At 32.9% G+C, this 24,019-nt stretch overlaps 5 protein-coding genes and 1 non-coding gene across 8 annotated transcripts; 3 read left to right on the top strand and 3 right to left on the bottom strand.

Annotated features, from left to right (window-relative positions):
- Positions 1 to 937: 937 nt before the first annotated feature.
- Positions 938 to 2,083, bottom strand: LOC17900330. The gene is made up of 3 exons (XM_006306336.2): positions 1,972 to 2,083; positions 1,736 to 1,870; positions 938 to 1,349 (listed from the first exon to the last, which is right to left on the bottom strand). The coding sequence occupies exons 1-3, from the start codon at positions 2,047 to 2,049 to the stop codon at positions 1,077 to 1,079; spliced, it is 486 nt and encodes a 161-aa protein (XP_006306398.2). The 5' UTR covers positions 2,050 to 2,083; the 3' UTR covers positions 938 to 1,076.
- Positions 2,084 to 10,086: 8,003 nt separating this feature from the next.
- Positions 10,087 to 10,599, top strand: LOC17898390. The gene has a single exon (XM_006303719.1). The coding sequence runs from the start codon at positions 10,087 to 10,089 to the stop codon at positions 10,597 to 10,599; it is 513 nt and encodes a 170-aa protein (XP_006303781.1).
- Positions 10,600 to 14,145: 3,546 nt separating this feature from the next.
- On the top strand, positions 14,146 to 14,583 carry LOC17900903. The gene has a single exon (XM_006303140.1). The coding sequence runs from the start codon at positions 14,146 to 14,148 to the stop codon at positions 14,581 to 14,583; it is 438 nt and encodes a 145-aa protein (XP_006303202.1).
- A 2,530-nt stretch (positions 14,584 to 17,113) lies between these two features.
- On the bottom strand, positions 17,114 to 17,186 carry TRNAE-CUC. Its single transcript has one exon. It is a non-coding gene; the product is annotated as a tRNA-Glu (tRNA).
- Positions 17,187 to 17,705: 519 nt separating this feature from the next.
- LOC17897594 (O-fucosyltransferase 8) lies at positions 17,706 to 20,775 on the top strand. Of its 3 annotated transcripts, none has more exons than XM_023790094.1 (10): positions 17,706 to 17,797; positions 18,105 to 18,520; positions 18,621 to 18,701; positions 18,783 to 18,959; positions 19,046 to 19,134; positions 19,213 to 19,330; positions 19,416 to 19,559; positions 19,643 to 19,968; positions 20,054 to 20,294; positions 20,384 to 20,775. In XM_023790094.1, the coding sequence occupies exons 2-10, from the start codon at positions 18,146 to 18,148 to the stop codon at positions 20,687 to 20,689; spliced, it is 1,857 nt and encodes a 618-aa protein (XP_023645862.1). In that variant the 5' UTR covers positions 17,706 to 17,797; positions 18,105 to 18,145; the 3' UTR covers positions 20,690 to 20,775. The 3 variants fall into 3 exon arrangements, with proteins under 3 accessions (XP_023645862.1, XP_006307011.1, XP_023645861.1); XM_006306949.2 differs by having other exon boundaries at positions 17,719 to 17,850; XM_023790093.1 differs by having other exon boundaries at positions 17,750 to 17,816.
- LOC17899831 (SAP30-binding protein) lies at positions 20,711 to 23,026 on the bottom strand. The gene is made up of 6 exons (XM_006305205.2): positions 22,527 to 23,026; positions 21,896 to 22,097; positions 21,468 to 21,599; positions 21,273 to 21,367; positions 21,063 to 21,172; positions 20,711 to 20,935 (listed from the first exon to the last, which is right to left on the bottom strand). Exons 1-6 carry the CDS (start codon positions 22,944 to 22,946, stop codon positions 20,869 to 20,871), a joined length of 1,026 nt encoding a protein of 341 aa, XP_006305267.1. The 5' UTR covers positions 22,947 to 23,026; the 3' UTR covers positions 20,711 to 20,868.
- Positions 23,027 to 24,019: the final 993 nt, after the last annotated feature.

The raw sequence follows: 24,019 nt of genomic DNA, 5'->3' as shown, positions 1-24,019 counted from the left end.
CATGGAATATTTTGCTATTAAAAATGGGACCAATAATTAGGCATCTCTGACTTTTCCTAAAACCTCGGCGTGGTTCTTGTACAACATGTCATAGTTTATTTATATGATTTCAATATATCTAGATATTTACTTGTCAATCTTTTTAAAAATTAATTCTATCATTATTCCAACGAACAATTCAAGATTAACATTTTTTTCATTTTTTAATTATCTTTCTTAAATACAGTATATCATTTGAGAAATATTTCTTCTAATTTGTCAAAACTATATATATTGGGTGTGATTGGTGAAAAATAGGAATAAAACGTACAAAAATGATAAATTGAAAAAATTCAAATAATGCCAAAATATACCGGTCTTTAAACAATAGATTTTATCAAAGCTTTACCTTTTAACATTAGTATGTTTTTACTTTGGATTTGGTTTGAACATAGGATAAAACGACTTTGTTTTGAAAATTTGTACTAAACCTGACATGATGAACTGGATAAATGGTACCATATATTTATTTCTTGTTCAAAGAATAGAGGCCGAACAATCCTTATACTCACTCTTAAATGTGTATACTAAAAAATTGGATTAGTGGTTGGCGATAAAAGAATAAAGTTAAAATGAAACTAATGTGTCATCGCAGGAGTATGACTTCAAAATGGAACATCGCTAAAAACATATGAAAGCATACCAAAGTCTACTTTGTAACAAACGAGATTTACTTCCTACGATAAATAAATTATGAAGTTTATGGTTTCAGAAACTCAATGGGATATACTTTTATTGTACCTTAAATCTTGAGTTCAAAATCTATTTCCCTATCAAAGAAGGACACATTTTGTTCTTATCAATTTTGTTAGTTTTTAAAAATTTAAAATCCTAAAAGTCATTTGAAATTAGATTATAACGATCCCACACATTTAACATTGTACCAAAAGACCCAATATTTTCAAACTCGCCTCGAATATTCCGAACCATGAGCACGTCACTGCATCTCATCTCACCAACTGGATAAAAAGTATAAACACACATTCTTGAGATTTTTTGTTTGTTTATATCCCTTTAGACTTTAGTTATTTATATTTTTATATATATCTAAATTTTACATTGGGGGTACTTTGCTTGACAAGAGCTTTAACAAGAGTTTGAGTCATATCATCCACACTCCACAGCTTGTCTTTGGATAGAGGTGCAACAATGGCCTCCATGGCAAATGAATCTAGGCATGATGCCCTTGCTTGAGCCACACTCAAACCCATTTCTTCAAATGCTTCTAGAATGTTCACAAGACTAAACTCTCCCTTTACACTTTTTATTTTTACTTGAAACCTTTCCCCAATCTTCTCTACCTTCACCTCCTGCAAAAGTTCACAAAAACGAAGAATACTTATTCCATATGCGTTGACTTTACCATATATAGTAATTTCCCAAGTATGGTGCAATGTGAACATCTCAACACCTCGTGCGGATTGATGTTTGAACTAAGAAGCCTATAAAGAAAGCTAACTAAGTCGAAAAAATATGGATCTACTTTGCTTTCTATATATGATCAAACTTAGATTTGGTATCTTTTATATTGATTCCAATTTAATTTGGTAGAAAAAAAAACTCCTCAATATTTCAAAGGAAAGCAACAGATTCTCAATTGGGCACAGGAAATGTTCTCAGCATATAAAATGTAATGTACATCGAAGAGCTTCTTCACCAATGATGAAAAGAATAAATGAAAGGTGGTAGGAGAAACCTGAAACTGATGTAAATGTTCTTTTTTGATAATCTTGAAACCTTCATGATCTCTCTGCAATGCTTTTATCTTGATTTTGAGCATGTCTATGTATAGAAGAGCCTCCTTAATCACCATGCTCTGTTCATGGTTACTCTGCATAACACACACAAATCATATAATATAGGCATGAGATCTAAGGAACGATAATAGTAGATTTAGCAAGGGGCATGAAGTTGTATATATGTTGTACATACAAGTTTAAAGTGGGTGAGATTTTTAAGAAAATGAGGTTTCCCTTGGACTGCCCTCTTCTTTTGTTCACTAGCCACCATCACTATTTCAATGTTTTGAACTCTTTGAGGAAACGATTATTATTGTTTGAACTTTAAAGAATATATCTCGGGATCTATATATACACACATTTTCTTGTCGTATAGTAGTAGTACCAAACATACATCTTGGTAATGAACTGGTAGCTTATTTAAACATCATAACCACATAATAGTAGATATTGTATAATTAAAAATTGTATGGTAGTTGAAGAAATATATATATTTTTATAATTTTCCTTACATTTGACGTGTGAAATTTTGATATTTAGTTAGTTTGTTTATTGAACAATTAGCAGTTGTGAAAGGTTACAAATACTATGGTCCAAAATGCACCGACTAGAGACTATTTTGGAGTTGAAAATTAAAGTTTGAGATTATATCTCTTATCTCTTTTCCACATGCATCGTCCCTCGCACTATATCAACAAATCCTCCAACTTTTTAAAATTTTGTTTTTAAAAAATCCTCCAATTTTATAAAATGATAACTAGTCGGATTAGTATTTAAAGTATACAATATACACGTACATTTTATTATTATAGAAATCAATGCATATTTGGGTTCTTGATCCAGTGATTAGTACCTAATTAAAGACCTAATACATGATTTTAGTAATTCGACACTCAACTGGAGAATTGATTGTAAACTGACATAACTGATTAAATTAGACCGATCTGAAAACTTTTTTCGGATTATAAAATCGTTAAAATAAGGAAAAATTGACGATCCAAGTGATTCAAGCTTATATGAAGTTGTTTCTTTTTTTGTGTGTTAAGAATTTGATTTTACGTTCAAATTCATAATTAGTAAATTAGCAACTATACAACTAAAATCATTTGGTTTTGGCTTAATTTCCGATTCTAGATAATTAAATTATTATAATCTAGATGATGGTAATTATATTATTCTGAAGACATTAATTTCTGTCTTACCAATAAAATTGGATATTCATTAAACCCTATAGTCAATTTTTCTTTTGGAATAAGTCGAGAGAATCATAATTTTAGCACGGGTTTAAAAACACTTGCTTGCACACATCACAATAAACGCGATAAATCAAAAAGATTTGTATATAATTTTGAACATAAAATATTTCCTTCATATTTTATAGAGAGAGTTTGAGCATATGCATCGATGAACGCGAAAGGAGAATAAAACAAAGGCAAAATTCCAGATGTCAGAGACAGATACCTATGTATTAGCCACAAAAATCTTACCGACACACATACACAGCATTTAGCAGCGTACGTACGTATTCATACCAAAAAAAATGTATATTATAAAAAGAGAAGATCTGTCGAGAGGGGAAGGAAGAGAGAGATCAAAAAGAGGAATCACGGGTTTGTATCTTTTACGTTTGTCTCGCTTCGAAAGGTACGTGAGAAAGACTGCAGACTAAGTGGGTATTGGTAAGCATGGGACTGCTCCTGTTGGCTCTTTCACATGCTTCGTTTACTACCATCTCCTCTGTTTTATTCTCCATCCTTATCTATCATATTATAAGCAAGCGTGACATGTATAGTAACGTCTACATTATCATTCAACAATTCATATATGTAATCATATTTAAAACCAAATGGTTATAGTTTAGTGTAACTGTTCGAAAATTCGGAAAATTTTGGGTATATGTGTGTTTGTGTATTTTAGTAATATCACTCAATCAGGCTTAAGTTAAAATCTAATCAACGTAGAGACAAAAGGAGAATCTTAAAACAAAATATGTCAAGTAGAGTTCAAGGTTATGAGCTCACAGTCTGCCTATTAAAGAGGATTAATTCTGATTTTGCTTTAGGAGATTTACACTCAATGCTCACGGATATGGAACCGAACTGAGTAGAAAAGAAAAGAACAAACGACCAACCCCAAAGCCGGATTGTAAAAGACGAAAAGATCTATATATCACGAGAGGTTTGGTGTAATCAACTAATCATATTGGAAATGTGGACAAATGGATATTGGATAGATATGATGAAAAGCGTTGAGTGTAAAGAGAAAGCTCAAGAGGTGACCAATAGACTAAACCCACTTTTTAGAAACAATACTAACGTTAAGATGGCAGTCTTGTCTCAATTCATCACTTGACATTTGTCTCTTTTTATGTTATCACACAGTTGATCTAGTTTCAGTCATTTGTTTGTACTCGGTTAACATTAATTGTGTTTGTTTTGTTGGTGTTTTACTTTGTGATAAATATTAACTAATCCACGAATACTCTAATATTTGTGATCATGATCCAAAATATTCCAATATCCAGGATGAAGAAGATGAATAAAAAGTATAAAAAATAAAAAATAAAAAAAATAATTAGATATATACTGGTTCAGAAAAAAACAAAAAGTGTTCATAGTTACATTTTATTTTTCTCGATATCCACGATTATGTATATCCGTGACTTTTAGATCTGATTTACAAAATACTTGAGACATAGAGAGTTTACCATACATAGAGAACTTACCATATCCACGTATATTTATAAACTCTCAAACAAAAGGACACCCTGATATGTGAAATAAACATCTAATAAATCACTACATATCAGAGAAAAGAAAAGCGTAATACTAACAAATATAAATATTACTCTTGATAAATATAAATGTTACTCGTCCAAAATATAATTTCTCATGAAGAAGTAGTGTGCTTTTTTTTTTTTTTTCCTGTTTTTATATTAATTCTAGTTTATTAAGTTCTCGGAAGCGACTATTTCCGAAAGAGAACCAGTTAGATACCAACAAATTTATATATAAAATTTTTGAAATCTTGCACTCTTACATATTTCGTAAGTTTATCGGCATGAATAATATCCACTCTTTGGATATATTGAAGAAGTAGTGTGTTTATATAATATCACAAACACGTATATTAAGGTGATCATCTACGAATATATAGTAAGGATCTCGGATATTAGTTTATTTCACAAAGAACACCAGTGTACGTACGTAAGGTGATCATCTATAAAAAGGAAAAATGCTGATAGAGAATTATAACGTAGTGCCTTCTCTTTCTTGTACTTCCTTATAGCCTCCCTCAAAATTCATTCGAATATCAGGTTCGTCAGTAAAGTATAGTTTTTGTTACTTCCTTATAAAATCGAAGTCGTTTGGTATTTTGGAGAAGCCAAATTCGAAGTTCTTATTAGAAATGTCGGTTCGGTTCGATCTATTAAACCGGTTTTTTCATGATTTGGTGTGCTGATGTAGTGGGTTTGGATTTTTCGTATAACACCGGCAAAAAATTCCAAAAGCATTTAAATATCAACGTGAACTGGTAAGGGACAACACCATACCAAACAACATTATTATTATAGATTTGGGTATTGATTAATAACATATATTTTTTTTATCTTTTCTTAGAAGACATTCCACAAGCACAAGAGCAATGGAAGATACATTTTCAAGAACAGAAACCCCTTTTACGAGCTGTGGATTAGGCTTGGCCAAAGTTGCAGCTCCCATCCACAGCCACTCGCCATTTTTATCTTTTCATAGTTCTTGGTTGCCAAATATCTGAGAGCAGAATTATAATGACCAATAGCAAGGTCTAAAATATCTGAGCACATCTCATAGGGACCCCTAGAATTTTCACTGCTTGTGCTATTGAGTGACTGGAACTGCTTCAGCATATCTGAGGTTTTTCGAGAATTATAATTGATCAAATATATAGTGAGACCAGAATGATCCAATGTTGTCATTTCAGCCGATAATTTCAGGAATTGAGAGCAAAATGATTTATTGATTCCTTTGTGTGTGCAGATGTCGTTGATTTCACCATTTGTAACTTTAATACTAAATCTTGCATACGATGAGACAACAAAGCAAAGTAAAGTTAGTCTAAGAACCAATAAACTTTTGTTTTTTACGTATCCAACCATTTTTTGTTTGTTTAACAAGCTAAGCCTTACCTTCCCCACACCTCCAAGCATGAACAATATCAACCAATATCCGCGCATGAAAACAGTAAAAACTTCTTCACATGAAACTTTTTTAGATATTGGTGCAGAAAAATTACCGGGCAAATCTCCTTTGGCAGAGAACTCACTACAAAGCAATGCATAAAGAGCTGCAAAGATCAAAGTAATGGTTTCCTGCCAATAGAGATCTTACCCTGTAATGCATTTCCACCTTTGATCCATCCTAACTTGTTCACAATTTTAGCTTGTAAATTTGATGTTTGTATTTATACAGTATTGGAAAAAAGCATATTCGGCGGTACAATGCTACTGCATAACTTTATAAAAAAAATGCTACAGCATAAGTGCATTGTAAATAATAAGACTGAGGATTTTATTCTGACAAGTGACAATGATCTCGTCTTCTCATTATTTCTAAGGAATAATCTTTCATACCACAAGTTTTATGGTCAGAAATATTCCTAAATAAAGTTTATGATCAGCCAACCATTTTTTCATTTTTTTACAGTATTCAATTCAATTCTTTACATCTTCCATGTGCGCACAACAAAGTAAAAAGATCGTACATATGTTATTTCATTGTACGAAATTCAATCTCTAAATTTAACATAAAGAGCCATTTTATAATAAAAAATAATGATCAAAACGAATGTATTACATTTGTATGTTCTAGACCTTGTGGATAACCGTACCATATGGTTTTTTATTTATGTATTACATGGTATTATATACATGTAAAGTCCCTTCGTCTTAATTTGACCCAATTATTCATCTAATTGGTTGACTTATAAGGGTTTCGACCATGTTTAAGTCCACTAATTGAGATGGTCGTGACTTTGACAAAATGTGTTTGAGACCACTTGCTTAAGAGAAGTGAAGAATCCTTAACGTGAAATTAGTTAAAAAGGTGTGGTGAATAATTAGTTGTATAAAAAGATTCTTGAAATGGAAGATCCGTGGGAATGTTCTTGTAATTTGATCAAGCTTCCACATGAAGACGCATAAAATGCAAAAGCTCGAAACTGCAACTTACTCTACAAAATTACAGTATTATATACATATATATGCCATTCAATAAAGTCAATCAACTTTAAAAAGTAGACCAAAAGTTCGAGTTTTGCAGTATATAAAAAGTAAAATTAAGTAGTCGACTTTATAAATATAGTCATTACTTTGGAGATCCTCTCTTTTAAGTTAATTTGTCTACAAAATAAAAATTTAAGTACATTATACTAAAAAAAACATATTTTCTATCTTATTCGATCTTGTACCACCTTTTCTTTTCTTTTTTGTAACACCTTTAAAGATTTTAGATTTTGCTTGTACATTGACATGCAAAGGCAAAAAGTTCTCAGCGTTAAGTAACGTTCAGCATATTCTTTAAGTATATCCAACAAAAAATCATATACTCATACAAATATCAATTGTAATTGTAACCATCGTCCGTTACGTTAAAGAATATTAAGTTTGTTAAAGATCGATTCACATTAGCAGTTCTAGAGGCCATGCCGCTATTTTATTTGATTGCTGTGTATGTAAGAAAGTTTAGTTTTTTTTTTTAATATATGACTCACTTGTAGAAAACGACTTTGAAAGCCAAATTAGCTATATTGGAACAAAATATTTCATTCGTTTAACATAACATTACAATTGACTCTTAACATTACTCATCGTTTCACGATAATACTGCACCGCTAGCCTCCAATTAGTATACTCGTTATTAACAAGATCAAACTTGTCACCAGAAAATTAACTGATATATGCGGTTTAACACAAATTTATACATGCATATAAAAGTAAATGATATTTAACTTAATTTGCACGAGTCCTCCTGCTAACCAAAACGAATTGTGGAGATGTAATATGACATTCATGCTGCATATGCACACAGTAAAATAAAATAAAATAAAAGACTTTGTTGTCACTAGCTAATTTGAGTGGTAAATAAAAGATTTGAGAAAATAAAGTGTAAACAAAACAAAACAATATGCGCTATCGTATTTTATGTTTTTTTTTATCATGAATGTTTTTTATTTATTTTAAAGAAAACATTTTCTTTGTATTTTAAAATTTAACGGCCTAACGGGTAAAAATAAAAAAAATAAAAGAAGAAGAAGAATATAGTCATTCGTCTGTAATTGTTGTTATGGTTGCTGGTCGATTTCATAAACTTAGAGACGTATTAGAAAGAATATATCGTAGCTAAATTTAATAGCTAGTGTGACGTATATAGCTAACCCATTTTACGAAAGAAAACTAAATGATGTATTTCGTACGTAAAGATTGTTTTCCTACACATTCCTGCTAATTTTTGTAGTGCTTCCAAAAAATATATATCATATCAATGTACCTAAAGTGAAGGAAGCTATAGCGTATAGGAAGCTCTCTCTCACTCTCTCAAAGTTCCGAGTTAGATACTCTTTGAAGAAAAATGAAAACGTAGGATGTTCCACCGAATATGCTAATATATGTATATAACACAAATGTGCATGACCCTATCCCTATATATAGTTTTGCTACGGCCTGAGAAAGTTAATTATTACTCAAAACAAAACAAAGAAAAATGAAAAAGGTACAGAAGGTCGATGGTTGTGAAAGAAAGGAAATAAAAAGATAATTAATGCATGGTTGGATTACAGGGCAAATACTCTATTGGCAGATAAGTTTTTGCTACATCTTATATCAATATGGGTGAAAAAGTGAAACCCTGTATTGAAAATGCCTAGCTGCCAAAGGAGATTTGCCCCGCGATTCATCCCATGCAAAACAAAACATCAATATAGATGTAACATCTCGCACGATCAGAAGACAAAGGTAAATAATAGTATGAGATCGTGCGTAACAAGCATTAATTAATATTGCATGCATTGATCATAAACTTTATTTCCAATGTAGTTTTATGATTTTTTTTTTTTGGGGTTTAATGTGATGAATTATATTAACAAAAACGACAACCATAGACTACCCACTTAGAATAAAATGATCCAAAATATAACACAAAAGACAGTCTTTTCACTTACAAACAAAATAAAGTGCTCTGTTTCTCATGGTACGATCCATATTGGCTCAAAGCAATGCTGCCATTGAGAAATGTTAGGTGAAAAATCCTTGCAAGAGGCAACTACATTGAAGTGAAAAATCACATTCGACGAAGCAAGTAATCGTGAGAATCACACGTGTAATTGTGTAAATATAACCGAAGAAGATAGCATCGGTTAGGGAAGCGATATACACATATATAGACGAGGTATTCTAATCTTTTTTTTTTTTTTTTTCATTTTCATTTTTCCTATATATTCTTCCTTCTGCTTTCTGAACAATTCTTGGATTCACCCCTAGGGGTGAATCCTTTTGTTCATCCCCTTCCCTTGTAACCAATAAGAACGATCCATGTCATATTACTTTAAATTTGACATATTTTTAATAAAAACTTAAAATTAATAAATAAAACAAATTAAGTAAATAAAACATTAAAAAGAGAGAAAGAGAGATTTGTTCCTGCTTTCTCAAAGATTTTTTATAATGAAATCATCTTTTGTAAACTACCTTTTTTGTATAAAATTTTAAACACATGGTTGAAAATTATGATGCTGACCTCGTATGCAAGCAAATTTTTAACACAAAAAGGTAGTTTTGTATTATATCAATCACTTTTAGTTCTAGTCGTTTCTCTCTAGTCTCTCTAGTTGACTAGAAGATCTCATTGGCTCTTCGACTACTAACACGGCGTACGTGTTTCTCCAGAGAGCGTGTGAATAAGGCGTCACCATTAATTAGCTAATTTGCACTAATGTCTTTTATTCTATATATCCGGGCCGGGTAATCTATTAAAACGCCTATGGCTACGTACTCTCATCTCCCCAGTTTCAAATTTGACTTCCCTACGTGTAAATGTGTAGTAATGTAAACAAGTCCTCAACTACTTATTTTTCTAATATTTGATTTCTTCTTTGACGAGTTAACGACATATAAAATAGTTTGAGACCCAAATAAAAAAAGAACGTGACACAAATTGAATTATGTGAATTTATAGTACAAGCACACGTAAGATACATGATACATGATACATCAATATCTATATATTTATGTTAGGTTTTTTAATTTTATCTATCTCTCTCACAATTACAAAAGATGGAAATTAGCGACACCTCAAAACATAATTCTAAACAACACAAAGATGCAAAAATCGAAGGAAATGTATGCAAGCCTTGGAAACGGATTGGTGAAGCATCGATAACCTCGAGAACTAGTAGAGGAGGATCACAGAGGAGCAAAAGAAGCGGAAGCACAAGAAGAATAGGTGACAATAGAGAGAGAGTGTCTGATTTAGAAGCTGAGGAGATAAAAGGTTTTATGGATTTAGGTTTTGTTTTTACAAAAGAAGACTTAAACTCGGAGTTGCCGAAGATTCTTCCAGGATTGCGGGCATTTCTCTGCCCAGAAGAACATCTTGAGAAAGAGCCGTCCGTGTTGCCGAGACCATATTTGTCGGAGGCATGGGACGTTTACGATGATAAATGTAGTAGACTAACAGAGAAAGATTCAACGGTTATAGATTTTAGAATGGCTAAGTTACGTGGTGAGAAGAACATGAAAGATAGCCTTAAATTGTGGGCTCGTTCTGTAGCTTCCAGTCTCAAATGAGACATAATCATATGTAATGTCTCTTTGTGTGTCAAATAGTTCACACTAATCTAAAGTACCAACCCTTTTTTTGTTTGTTCCAATCTTATATCAGAAAACGCTGTTGTGTGAAAAAAGACAATCATGCTTAATTAATTAACAGGTAAAAGTTAACGTAATGAACAACAAAAAGTTCATATTATTCAGACAACTTTAATCACATTTGGATGTAAACCGTAGATTCAGACAACTTTAATCACATTTGGATGTAAACCGTAGATTCAGACAACTTTTTTTTTTTTTGTGCATCCATCCATCCTTCATTGGCTAATCACCATATATACACAGAACAGATCAACCAAAGGATGAGCAACAAATTATCCCAAGATTTTGAGAACAAAGAAGTGTATAGTACAACTTTAGCCAAAAATTTACTTTATAAGATGTGTCTCACCTACAGAAATGGTCTTCAGTCTCACACCTCCAAGCATGAACATAAACCACTACAAGCAACCAAGAAAATGGACCGTTTCCGTATTTGCAGACTCTTTTTTTTTTTTTTTATGAATTCGCGTTAGATCAATCACATGTAATTATGTAACTACAATTTTAAATATTGGCGAAGAAGAATTACCGGGCAAATCTCCTTTGGCAGAGAACTCACTACGTACAAAGCAATGCATAAAAGACATGCAAAGATCAAAGTAATGGTTTCCTGCCAATAGAGATCTTGCCCTGTAATGCATTTTCACCTTTGATATATCTCATCTCTCCACAATTGTAACCTGGAAATTCGATGTTTGTATTTATACAATCCTAGAAACAAGCATATTCCATGGTACAATGCTACTGTATTGTAAATAAGACTGAAGTTTTATCCCGCGAATGATCCTCATGTCCGAACCATTTTTCTTCTCACAATTTTATAGTCAAACATCTCTAAAGTAAAAGCAGCCTACCACTTTTTCCTTGGTGTATTCGAATTCCTGGCATACCTTTTGTATGATGTATATATGCACACATAGAAATAAAACATGATAGGTGTAAGAGTTCGTTTCACAATACTCAATATTTAGTTTTTAACCCAATTAAAGAGTCGATGTACGTACCAATACGATGTGTATTACATAGCATGTGCTAGACCTTGTGTGTGAAACCATTGTTTATTTCGTCAGCTAGTAACTATGGATTTAGAAACATTTAAGTTCTATAATATGTATATATTACATATCTATTCTCAAAACCTTTTGTTCAATTAAAAAACTCAACTTAATTATTTTACTTATTTGGACGATTTGGAAGACTAATTGACATGGTTGTGAATTTTACAAATTAATGTATTTGAGAATAAATTAATGTATTTGAGAATTGAGATCACTTGTTTCAGGGTTCTATATAAAGAAATGGCGAAACTAAAGGAATGCACAATGTGGAATATAATAAGAGAACAAGGTGGTCAATAATAATTTCACCGAAAATAGAAATTGATTCTTGAAATGGTAGATCCGTGGGAATGTTCTTGTAGTTTCATTGCGTATGCACAAAATGTAGAAGCTCGAAACTGCAATTTAGTCTACAAATTAAATTCGCGATATTATACACACTTTAAAGTATATATGATGCCACTCGATAAAGTCAATCAACTTTGAAAAGGACCAAATTTGGAATCTTTTTTAAATATATAGAGTCATTACTTTGAAGATCCTATCATTTAACTTGTTTTTTTTTTTTCTTACAAAAAATAAAGTAAAAAGTACAACTTATAATAGAATGACATGCTTTGTATCCTATTCTTGTATCGGTTTTTAAGATTCTGATATTTCCACTGAACAATGACACAATATATAAAGTTCTCAGCGGTTGATACGTGTAGCACATTCTTCAGTATATCCAACTATACACCAAAGAACATATATACTCGTACATTTACCATTTGTAACAGTCGTCCATTACGTTAATAAATATATTTATTAAGCGTGACCGAATATATGTCCAACATCTTTTAGCTACTAAATGGCCATAAATCATAATGTTTTGAACGTTTCTCAAAAGAACATATATGATTGTTCCTTGTGGTTGCTAATCTGTCATATGTAAAGACAGTTAAGAACAACAAAAAATCGTACCTAAGATAATAGTGGCGTATTTACCACAGAGAAAAAGTTGCATATATATCATATATGTAGGATCGGCTTCAATACCTATACTTTTTATAGTTATTCCAATAAGAATATATAAAATGAGGTAAGCTCCAAGCCAGAGTTGGAGTTGGAGTTACGAGACAAGGATACGGCCCATTTTGACGTTGCCTTTTGGATACTGCATACATACATATGCTCTATGAAACATAGGATGTGCCTCCGAATATGCTAATATATAAGAAAAATATGCATGACATTTAAGTATTTAACCACACACTCCCTCTATATATATATATAGCTTTGCAATGGTCACAATTTAGTTATTACTCAAAATAAAATAGTAAGATGAAAAGAAGTGCTAGAGAAGTTCGATGGTTGTAAAAGAAACAAAATATTATATATGCATGGTCGGATTACAGGGCGAATACTCCATTGGCAGATAGTATACATCTTATATCATCTGTAGTATGAGTGCATAATTTTTTATGTATGAAAAATGCTTTACTGCCAAAGGAGATTTGCCCCGCAATTCATGCCATGCAAAGCAACTTCAAGCTTGCACGACCAGAAGACAAAGGTAAGGATATATATGAGGGCCAAAAAAAACAATGTAGGCATGTAGCCTTTTTAATTAGAAAAAATTAGATTAAGTATTGTTATTAGTATTATAAGATCTGGATTATCACATCATATCACAAATTAAGAATTTAAGAATGATCTTACTAAAAGCAATAGCATGCTAGCTCCTTGGAGGAAAAGTAATATACCATCAAATTTTATAACTACTATTAAATCCAAGGTCGACTGATCAATGGGCATTTGGGGGATGTCGTATGATGATGTAAATTTTTTGTTTTTTTTTTTTTTTGTTTTTTTTTTTTTTTAAACTTTCGTGCATGTGAATAATTGTTATCTTATGAAAAGTGTAATATTTCTGTATATATGACTCATACCGTTAAGAGTATTTTCTCAAAAATTGAGTAAGAACTCATTAGCTTCTTGACTCATTGACTTTACACAGCGTATCTCCTGAGACCGCGTGAGTAACGCGTATGACTCACGTGTTAGCCTGTAGTAGGTCCAGCTTCGAATATTGTTACTCTACTATACAAATCAGGGTGTATCAGTTTACTATTCCACCTAAAGTTTGACTTCCTCTACGTGCAAATTAAATAAACGTGTAATGTGAACATGACTTTGAGTTATATTGGGCAGTTACGATATTCATATAAAATAGTTTTGTACCCAAATGAAAAACGTGAAACGATAACGAACACACGTATAACTATTAACTATACGTGATACGTCCATACCTATTTATTTACAGTTACATACTATATATCTCTCTCTCTCTCACACACACACACAACACATATACAATCAATTACACACTAAGTTTCTGGAGCTTTCTTTTTTTTATTGGGGGATGGATGAAACATCGATAAGCTCCGATGATCTAACCTCGAAAACCAGAGGAGGCTCACGGGAGAGCACGGGAAGATCAAGAAGAAGAAGAGGGAGTGAGAAAAGAGATAGCGTGTCTGATTTAGAAGCCGAGGAGACAAAAGGGTTTATGGATTTAGGTTTTGTTTTCACCGAAGAAGACTTGAACTCGGAGTTACCGGAGATTCTTCCCGGGTTGCGGACATTTCTCTCCCGGGAAGAACAGAAAAGAACAGAGGAGTCGTCGGTTCGGAGACCATATTTGTCGGAGACTTGGGACTTTAACAGTGATAATTGGAGTGGTAGAACAGATGAAGAGTCAATGGTGATTGATTTTACAATGGCTAAGTCATGTGGTGAGAACAACATGAAGGAGAGTCTAAAATGGTGGGCTCGTTCTGTAGCTTCTAATCTCAAATAAAGAACCAATCTTGTTTACCATTATTTTATTATTTTATACCAGGGCTGTCAGTAATTAACATTATTAAATAACCTTTTCGAGTGGAAAATTGATAATAATCTTCTAACCGTATATTTTTTTTATTTAATTTACGAATTTATTTTCTTTACCTTTTCTATATTATGATATATTAGATTTGTGAGACTCAAAAAACTTTCTTACAATTTTATTTTTATCTCTCAAATGATATTTTTCTGTTGGTATCGCTGCATTTTAATACTAATGATCCTAGAGAGTCATAAGAATTCAATATTTATGAGTGACCATTTTTTACTCTTAACGTGCCCCATCTTTTGATTTATTTAAAAAACAAAGCTTTCAACGCAATTATGAAATGAACTTCTAGCTACTGCCCTTAAAAGAATATCAAAGATTGATGCCTTTTCCTTTTACAAAATCTAAGAAACTTTTTGAATACAAAACTCAACTATTTATATCATAATACATGTTTCATTCACCAACAAATCATTAGTCCCATAAAACTAATGAGACAACTCTACAGATTCAACCAAATTCAACATAACATTATAGGAACATCAGCAATACCTAAAGAAACATCAATGAGAAAGAATATGCTTCAATTTAAGAGAAAAAAGTTTTACAATGACAAATTATTGTCAATTAGATTTAAAAGAACATATATTTGGTGTTTTGGTGAGGCATCTACGTATGTGACTTTTCATAGGACAAAGATCAACATGAAGCAACTTCTTCTTCTTGTATGCTTCTGTTATATCAATCTTATGCTTTTATCAAAACATGAGCTATAAATTTAAGGGCGATCTTGCTGCAAATTACATTTCCCAAATCACAATATATATTAGAATCATATCCAATTGCATCTACAGATATATTTCAACTATAAATACCAACAAATATTGTTGTATCAAAACACCAACCTATAATTAATAATAATAAATAAATAAATAAAACACAACAATTTGAAACAATGATTTGTAACCGATTCTTGTAGAAATTTAGAAGTATAATTAAACAATAAAAATTTAGTGAAGTCACTAATCAAACAATAAAAAAGGGAGTAGAAAATTATAAGTTTAACGGCTTATCAAAATATAAAATAAAATGAGGAAGATGAAACAAAACAAACCAGATGATGTTTGAGTGTAAATCTATGGCCATGTTACTACATTTTATATGAGTTTTATACCTTTTTGAAGTTAAATTAATCAATTAATAATTTTGTTGCAAATACAGAAATCGATTCAGTGACAAGAAGAGAACAATGTTAAGAAGATATATGAAAGGTATCCACATAAAGCAAATCTCAAATCATTATTCTATTGAAATTTACAAAAAAGTAATAAGAGAAATAGGTTGATAGTCAAAATTAATTACCTAGATCAACACATCGAAGATATGATCAATGCATGTATAAGATGAAAAACCGACACCAAACAGAGGTTGGATAAGGAAATCAATAAATAAACCAGTCATATTTAAACGAAGATGGTTAATCAACGAAGACTAATAAATCGAAAAAAAAAATTCAGATTTTTTAAATCTCGGAGGTGTGAAACAATAGTCAGAGAAACATTACTCAGAGAAACAAAATCTATTTTCAAGATCCAGAGAAATCTATATATATAAACAAAGAGGTGTGAAAAAATAACAGGTGCGAAAATTTTAAGCTATGGGTACGACGAATAAACACAATTGTTGGGTATAAAACTTTGCAACTTTTGGGATTTATTAACAAATATAAACAGTTAGATGACATAACGGAAACAATCTAATCCATTAAAACGATGATCTCAGCAACCATAGAAAGTGGGTTTGAGCAACTAATTAACGAAGAGGTAATAACAATTAATACCTTTAGATGATAATGGCTAAGAAAATTTAAAGTCAAATAGAATTGGAAAAAACAAAATTTGAAGAAACAATTGTTTCAGGAAAATAACTTTGTAAATGAAATAAAGTAAAACAATCAATAGTTTTTTTAATAAAAACAAAGAGCTGTAGAATATTTATATATGGAACAAAAGGGTGTGACGGTGAAATATTGCATTGATTAAATTACAGGGGTTTTTATGAAAAGACACATCATTTTAAAAAGACACATTTAAAAAACACATCATTTTAAAAAGACACATTTTTAGCTTTTATATATTAAGAGATTAAACAGTAACGTTTAGATCAAATGAAAAACAATCTGAACCGTTATATTCAAAAGATGACATCAGCAGTAAACAAAAAGTGGGTTTGCTATTATATATAGATTACTATTGTCTTCTCTTGTGAATGTAAAAGCTTAAAATGAGTGAACTTGAGCAGAGTTGAAAACTCGACCATCATCTCCCATTGGATTTCTAAATCATATCACCAAGCTTCCTCTAAAATATAGTTTCCACACTCTGTAATAGACATGACATACGTACCTAACTTCTCGTTACACCTTCTTTCGAAAGAACCTTGATTTAATTCTACGCAATCAAGCAAAAAAGGGAGATTAAGAAAAAAGAAAAAAAAGCTCCGTTGCCGGGACTCGAACCCGGGTCTCTCGGGTGAGAGCCGAGTATCCTGACCAGCTAGACTACAACGGATTGTTGATTGTTTTGGTCATCTAACATTTTTATATAAACATTTAGATAACAAGTTTGCGTCACAAGTCATTCCAGATTTCCAAGGTCCATGTCTTATTTATCAAAGTTTTTTCAGTTAAAAACGTTAAATCATGCATTAATTCTTCATTACTTATATAAGAAACTGATGTATCACTTATTAAATACACATAAAATATACAGCATTATTTATTTAAAAACATGTAAAGGTAACAGTTTTTCTTCTTACTACTTTTAGATAGTTTATCAAAAATAAGCATGAAACTATTAATTTAATAAGAAAAAGGAATAAATTGGTTTTCTACAAAATTAGAGAAAATCATCATAATTATAAAAGAATACATTCACAAATTTTGAAACTAATTTAGTTGATGTAAATTACTTGAAAAATATGGATGTAAAAAACATGCATAAATATAATTATAATTATAGAAGGATGGTAATTTCTTGAGATTCCTGACAGATTTATATGATCTAGGTATTTTTATTTTAACACAGGCATAAATAAAAGATATAGAAGATTCTGGTTCGGTCATGGAGATCGGCAACAATCGACGAACGACAAAGCAGAAGAACAGAAGCTATCTCTTCTGGTGTGTAATTTGTTGCCAAGTACCTCTCTCCATACCCAAACTTCTTCTTTAAGGTTTTTATTTCGTGGCTATTCTCTTTTTTATTCAACCTTTTTTTTTGCCTTGCGTTTTACTCTTCCCATAGATTAAAAAAAACTGAGATTCCTCAACAACTATGTTAGCTTCACTTAGAATTAAATTGATCTGTCTGGATTTCTCCACACTTTTTTCCACCAATTGTTATATTTTATTGTTTGGCTCAATAAATCCTTAATTGGTTCCCTTACATCGAGAGAGCTCTTGATTAATTTTTGCATTTCCCTAATAGTATATGAGCTGAGAGAAGAGAGAGAGAGATCGTGTAGATTAATGGGGAAACAAGGAACACCAAGAAGTCCTCGACCTGAAACCGTAGATAAAGAAGAGAAATTTGGGAGGAGAAGTTTGGATTCTTTATCTGGAAATGATCTGTTACTTGGTAGAAGGATATATGGAAGTGAAGTTTCCAAGGCTCAAGGATCTAAACATGATGATCAAAGCAGTGGAAGTAGCAACAAGTTTAGTTACTCTTGGAAGAAGCAACATTCATGGCTTCGTAGGAACTTCAAGTCTATAGTTCTGATGATCTCAGTCACCGGTTTCATTTTCTGTATCGATTCAATCATGGTTTCGATCTTTCGTTCAGATAGTAGTGCCCCTGCTGTGCAAGACATTTCAAGGTTGAGCAATGTCACCCTGCATAAGGTTTGAAAAAACAATTTATCTTCTTTATACGTACAGGCTCCATTAATTGTTATTGCTTCTTATCGGGTTGTATTCCCTTTTGCGTGTTTTGTAAACAAAGAATGATGGAGCTCAAGATGCTTCCTCACCAGTGCAAATGTATAGCCGTCTTCTAAACTTAGCTTCGGTTTCTCTTGCAAAGGTTAGTGAAAATGTAAAATATTAGATTTGTTATATATGTGTTTGAATCTTTATTAATCTTGTTTTCCATTTGTGTTACAAGAATGAGTTCAAACCCGATGCACCAAATTTCCGGGAGGAACGATCTTCAAAGTCATCACAGTGGAAGCCTTGTGCTGATGATAACAAAGCAGCTGTGGCATTAGAGAGGTCTAGAGAATTAAACAATGGTTACGTCATGGTTAGTGCAAATGGTGGCCTTAATCAACAGCGTGTGGCTGTAAGTATATTACCAAACTAATAATTAGATTTTTGATTCATCAAGAAAGTATGTATATATGTAGTGATTGTGTTAGTTTCTTGCAGATCTGTAATGCTGTTGCAGTTGCTGCCTTGCTCAACGCGACACTTGTTCTTCCTCGGTTTCTTTACAGCAATGTATGGAAAGATCCTAGGTATCTCAAACTCATCAAGACTTCAAAACTCATATTAAGACTTTTCTTGCTGATTACTTGATTTTGAGTACATTGCAGCCAATTCGGTGATATATACCAAGAAGATAGTTTTATCGAGTATTTGAAAGATGAGGTGAATATAGTGAAGGATCTTCCTCAACATCTAAAATCTACTGATAACAAGAATCTTAGCTTGGTATGTTTTTGCATTCTCTCTTAATCTTCTCCAGTTTAATGTATTGGAGTTTGCAAAATCATAATGTCTGTTTATTTCTTCATAGGTTACTGACACAGAGCTTGTAAAAGAGGCAAAGCCAGTCGATTACATTGAGCACGTTCTTCCATTGTTAAAGAAGTATGGAATGGTCCATCTTTTTGGATACGGGAATCGCCTCGGATTTGATCCATTGCCTTTTGATGTTCAGGTACAGATATATAAGATGATGCACATAGTTAGAGTACTCAATTTGGTTCTTAGAAATGATATGTTTTCTTTCTTGGTTCTTAGAGATTACGATGTAAATGCAACTTTCACGCGCTGAAATTCGCGCCCAAGATTCAAGAAGCAGGATCTCTATTGGTGAAACGGATAAGAAGATTCAAAACATCGCATAGCAGATTGGGAGAAGCATTGTTTAATGAATCCAAGGCAAAAAATACTGTCAAAGGAGAAGAAAACCCATTAAAGTATCTCGCTTTACATTTAAGGTTTGAGGAAGACATGGTTGCTTACTCTCTCTGCGATTTTGGAGGAGGAGAAATCGAACGTAAAGAGCTTCAGGTATACCGAGAAGAGCATTTCCCTCTTCTACTCAAACGTTTGAAGAAATCCAAGTAAGAAACAATACAAAGAACAACTCTTCATTTTCCCTCTTCAATGTTCTTTTAACCGAATCAAGTTTTGTCTCTTATTTTTAAGGTCTGTTTCTCCGGAAGAGTTGAGAAAAACGGGTAAGTGTCCATTAACACCAGAGGAAGCAACTTTAGTTCTTGCTGGTCTTGGATTCAAAAGAGGAACATCTATATACTTGGCTGGTTCTCAAATCTATGGAGGCTCTTCTCGTATGCTACCTTTAACAAGACTATACCCGAATATCGTGACCAAAGAAACTCTCCTTACACCTCAAGAACTTGCGCCATTTAAGAACTTCTCTTCTCAGGTAAAAGTTTTAACAATCTCAAACTTACTTTTTCTCAACTTTCTCTGTTCTGCCCGAACTTATTCAATGTTTCGGGATCTGTTTTGCAGCTAGCTGCTCTGGATTTCATAGCTTGTGCAGCATCAGATGTGTTTGCTATGACTGATTCTGGGAGTCAACTATCTTCCTTAGTGTCTGGATTTAGAACATACTACGGGAATGGTCAGGCGCCAACATTGAGGCCTAACAAGAAGAGGCTTGCTGCAATCTTATCAGACAGCGAAACAATTAAGTGGAAGATCTTCGAAGATCGTGTGAGAAAAATGGTAGAAGAAGGTCAGAAGTTTCGTCTTAGACCTTACGGACGCAGCATTTATAGACAGCCGAGATGTCCCGAGTGTATGTGTAAATTTTGATCCTTGAAATTAAAACAATAGTGTTTGGTCTGAAATTTTCCGTTAGTACAAAAAAGAATGAAGGCACTGTATATCATTGGTTCTAAGTTTGTACTCGCTATGAAACATTGAACTAGAACCTCTATAGAATTTCTTGCTACAAGAATCACAACATATAACAGCATCGTCCTGGCTATGTCTTAACTTCTTCTCTCCAATTTCCTCTCGGAAGATCTCCGTCCTTCCACCTCTCGTCTCCGTTGTTGCCTGTATGGTTATATAAAAAGTTTTTTTACTTTGATTAACTATCAAATGATCAACTCGGACTCATCCACTGAGGAGAAGCTAAATATTCTATACATTTATGAATTAAACTATAGAAAGTACAACTTACGCAAAAGCTGCGTATCCAGAGCCAGCACTTGCAGCAGATACAAGAGATGCATTAGAGCGAGAATCCTGAGTCCCAGCTGCTAGAGGAGGATTCTTTACGTCCCCATCAACCTGATTATCATAAACACATAAATGAAATAAGCAAAGAACTAAGTACGCCGGAATCATCAGAGTCTCATTCTAGATATTTGATCTGATAACAAAGTCAAACCTTATCCCATTTGGATTTCTTGTTCGGTCTACCATCACGAGCAGCGATTTCAGTTGGTACAGAAGGCAATCCACTAGTAACTAAAGCTGGAATACCTGAAAAAAATTCCCAATTCCAAAAATCCATCAAATCTTGCAGAGTTGAAGCTGAGATATATACAACAAACCAAACTGATACCTACTTATTTATACACACCTGGAATGGGGATGTTAGGCTTTTGTGCAACAAAAACCGCCACAGGTTGAGCACCAGCAGAAACGAAGTCAAGCTTTTGGTTCTTCTTGCTTTCTTGCTCCTTCCTTTCTCTCTCGTGCCTCATGTCAACTTCTGTTATTAACACATAGCTAAGGATTATTATAAATCATGAAATATGCAGGACGAGGAATATGGTAAATAACTAGCGACCCTTGTCTCTATTTTACATGGTGAAATACTAAGTTATAATGAGTGCATAATACTGAACTGAGTATCAAAACTATAGCAAAAATATATCAAAGATGCTTCATACTGACACAAGAGACTTCAAGGAGAGGAACAATGGAAGAAATAGATTCAGCTTGCTCTTCTTAATCTTACTATAAAAGAGAACAAAAAAGGAAGAAGCTACTATAAAGTGGAGTTACCTATTGCATCGCAGAAGTCACTTGGGTCATATCCATTGGGGTCGAATACATCTTTACTGAAACAGGAACCTGTCTGATCAATGTCTTGGTAACTTACAGCATGTAATAGGAAGTCTGGATTCCTGTATTCCTTTCTATTCCGCACTTCTGCATTGAAACTCTTCCCCATCTTTTTAAGGCTCAGAAACTTATCTATTTTCCTCTGCAAACCCATACAAAAATATGTATCAGACCAAGTCACCTCAAGTTGAGGTCCTCAACGAATACACTAAAAACTTTTACTTATTGCCTACATTCATGTCTATAAACCTCATCAAGCAAAGATTCAGTATAAATTGCAGATCGTCCCAAAACTCAAAACCATCAACTTCAATTTCTAGACTAGAACAGTAAAGCACTAAAAGGAACTTACTAGCAGCTCCACAGAGATTTAATTGGATCACAAACTAATCAGCTTAGAGAAATGTTACTTCCAACTAAAAATACAAAGAGATACCAAATAACACACTAAAGAGTTCTTATAAAGCCATTTCAATATAATCCAAAAAACAATTGCAAATCGACCCAAACCCAAAAACATAAACCTAAACTTTCAAAATGAGAACAATGAATCATCATAAAAGAAACTTACTTGCAGCTCCTCGGAGCACTTCTCCCTCGGTGGAGGCGGAAGAAACTGATCCAATAACGTATCACTACTTTCCCCTGAAGCATCATCAGCTCTGTCACCATCAGACTCACCAATCATTCGATTACTCCAGTCACCTCTCGGTGATTCATCATTATCAAGTGAACGAGGCGTCGCATGAGCACTAGAAGCTCCACCACCATCTAACAACCCCGGCGTTCTAGAATCTTCTCCTCCTCTTCCTCTCTCTTCATCCATATAATTCGCTTCTTCTACCTGATCTTCTTCGATTCGTTTTCCACTCTCTTCCTGATTTCTCTGCTCCTCTTCTTCTTCCTCTTCCTCGGCGTCTTCCATATCTTCGTCATCCTCATCACTGTAAACAGATAGTAAAGCGATTCCTTCAGACTTCTTCGGAGCCATAGGAAGCTGTTCAGATCAATTCGAGACTATGGTTAACGGAATTCGAATCCCAATCGCAAGAACGGAGTATCAATTTGGGGGGGGGGGGGGGAAGAAGGGAACTTTTTAGGGTTCTCCAAAATTGTGTATAATCGAATTGCGACCCGAACTTAAGATCCACCAAATTAGAAACCCAGTTGGGCTGTTATGTATTTTAAAAACGACATAGTTTTATTGATTGGGATTTTATTTCAAATAACGATGATATAGTTTCCACAACGTCGTCGTTTTATATATTGGACCGCTTATTTATTACTAAAAGGCCCAATAAGTAAACTTTATTATGTGCAGTGCAATGAGTCCACTTTTTAGTACAGTATATCGTGAAATTTTTTGATATTCGATAAATGCAACATCATATTATAAAATTCTCAAGTGTACCCAATAAATATGAAATATTTATATATTGTTCGTTTAAAAATTGTAATTTATAAAAGAGTCGGTTTAAAGTTAGTAGTGACTTTTGCTTATGTGTTCTTCCTTGATAATGCTTATGGATAGGGTTAAATAAAGGACACTTCAAGTCTTCAAGGAGTGTGTATTCTTTTCCGCAAGTGTAAACATAAGCACTTTGAGATATTCAAATGATAGCAACAACTCACATATAATAAGCTAGCTAATCCACAAGACTTTGTTTGCGTAAGAGTTTATATAGAAAACATGATAACGAAGAACGATATATAAAAAGTAGAAAACTAAATTTGGATAATGTACTTGACGTCAATTCGTGACCACGTTGATTTGGTTATATATAACTTTGAAATAATATTATTACTAGAAAGAACTGAACTTGTGTTTGGATTTGGTCGGCGATGTGAAGTCCACGAACTTGTGTAAGCACCAACTCAGCAACACGTGTTACCCACAAATACCATTTCGTACATTTCTAATTCATACTGTTATTTTTAGGTTGTCACAACGAAAAGGTTATTTAAAATTTGTAGTTAGATGTGCGATAAGAATGGATAAGCCGAGCAAAAAAGGTAGGGATGTTGTTAAAATATCTATGATGGCTATTATGATCTGCTGATCTA

Source organism: Capsella rubella, unplaced genomic scaffold (genome assembly GCF_000375325.1).
Source record: "Capsella rubella cultivar Monte Gargano unplaced genomic scaffold, Caprub1_0 scaffold_1, whole genome shotgun sequence".
Lineage (NCBI taxonomy): Eukaryota > Viridiplantae > Streptophyta > Magnoliopsida > Brassicales > Brassicaceae > Capsella > Capsella rubella.
Note: the sequence above shows the minus strand (reverse complement) of the source record. Positions and strands in the feature narration are given on the sequence as shown.

Coding starts and splice junctions, on each gene's coding strand:
- LOC17900903 (XM_006303140.1), top strand. CDS start 14,146: ATGGATGAAACATCGATAAGCTCCGATGATCTAACCTCGAAAACCAGA.
- LOC17900330 (XM_006306336.2), bottom strand. CDS start 2,049: ATGGTGGCTAGTGAACAAAAGAAGAGGGCAGTCCAAGGGAAACCTCAT. Junction 1,871..1,971: donor ATCTCACCCACTTTAAACTT/GTATGTACAACA, acceptor TGTGTTATGCAG/AGTAACCATGAACAGAGCAT. Junction 1,350..1,735: donor AACATTTACATCAGTTTCAG/GTTTCTCCTACC, acceptor GAACTTTTGCAG/GAGGTGAAGGTAGAGAAGAT.
- LOC17899831 (XM_006305205.2), bottom strand. CDS start 22,946: ATGGCTCCGAAGAAGTCTGAAGGAATCGCTTTACTATCTGTTTACAGT. Junction 21,173..21,272: donor AGAAATCCAAATGGGATAAG/GTTTGACTTTGT, acceptor TATGATAATCAG/GTTGATGGGGACGTAAAGAA. Junction 20,936..21,062: donor TCTGGATACGCAGCTTTTGC/GTAAGTTGTACT, acceptor ATAACCATACAG/GCAACAACGGAGACGAGAGG.
- LOC17897594 (XM_023790094.1), top strand. CDS start 18,146: ATGGGGAAACAAGGAACACCAAGAAGTCCTCGACCTGAAACCGTAGAT. Junction 19,331..19,415: donor ATAACAAGAATCTTAGCTTG/GTATGTTTTTGC, acceptor ATTTCTTCATAG/GTTACTGACACAGAGCTTGT. Junction 20,295..20,383: donor TTAAGAACTTCTCTTCTCAG/GTAAAAGTTTTA, acceptor TCTGTTTTGCAG/CTAGCTGCTCTGGATTTCAT.
- LOC17898390 (XM_006303719.1), top strand. CDS start 10,087: ATGGAAATTAGCGACACCTCAAAACATAATTCTAAACAACACAAAGAT.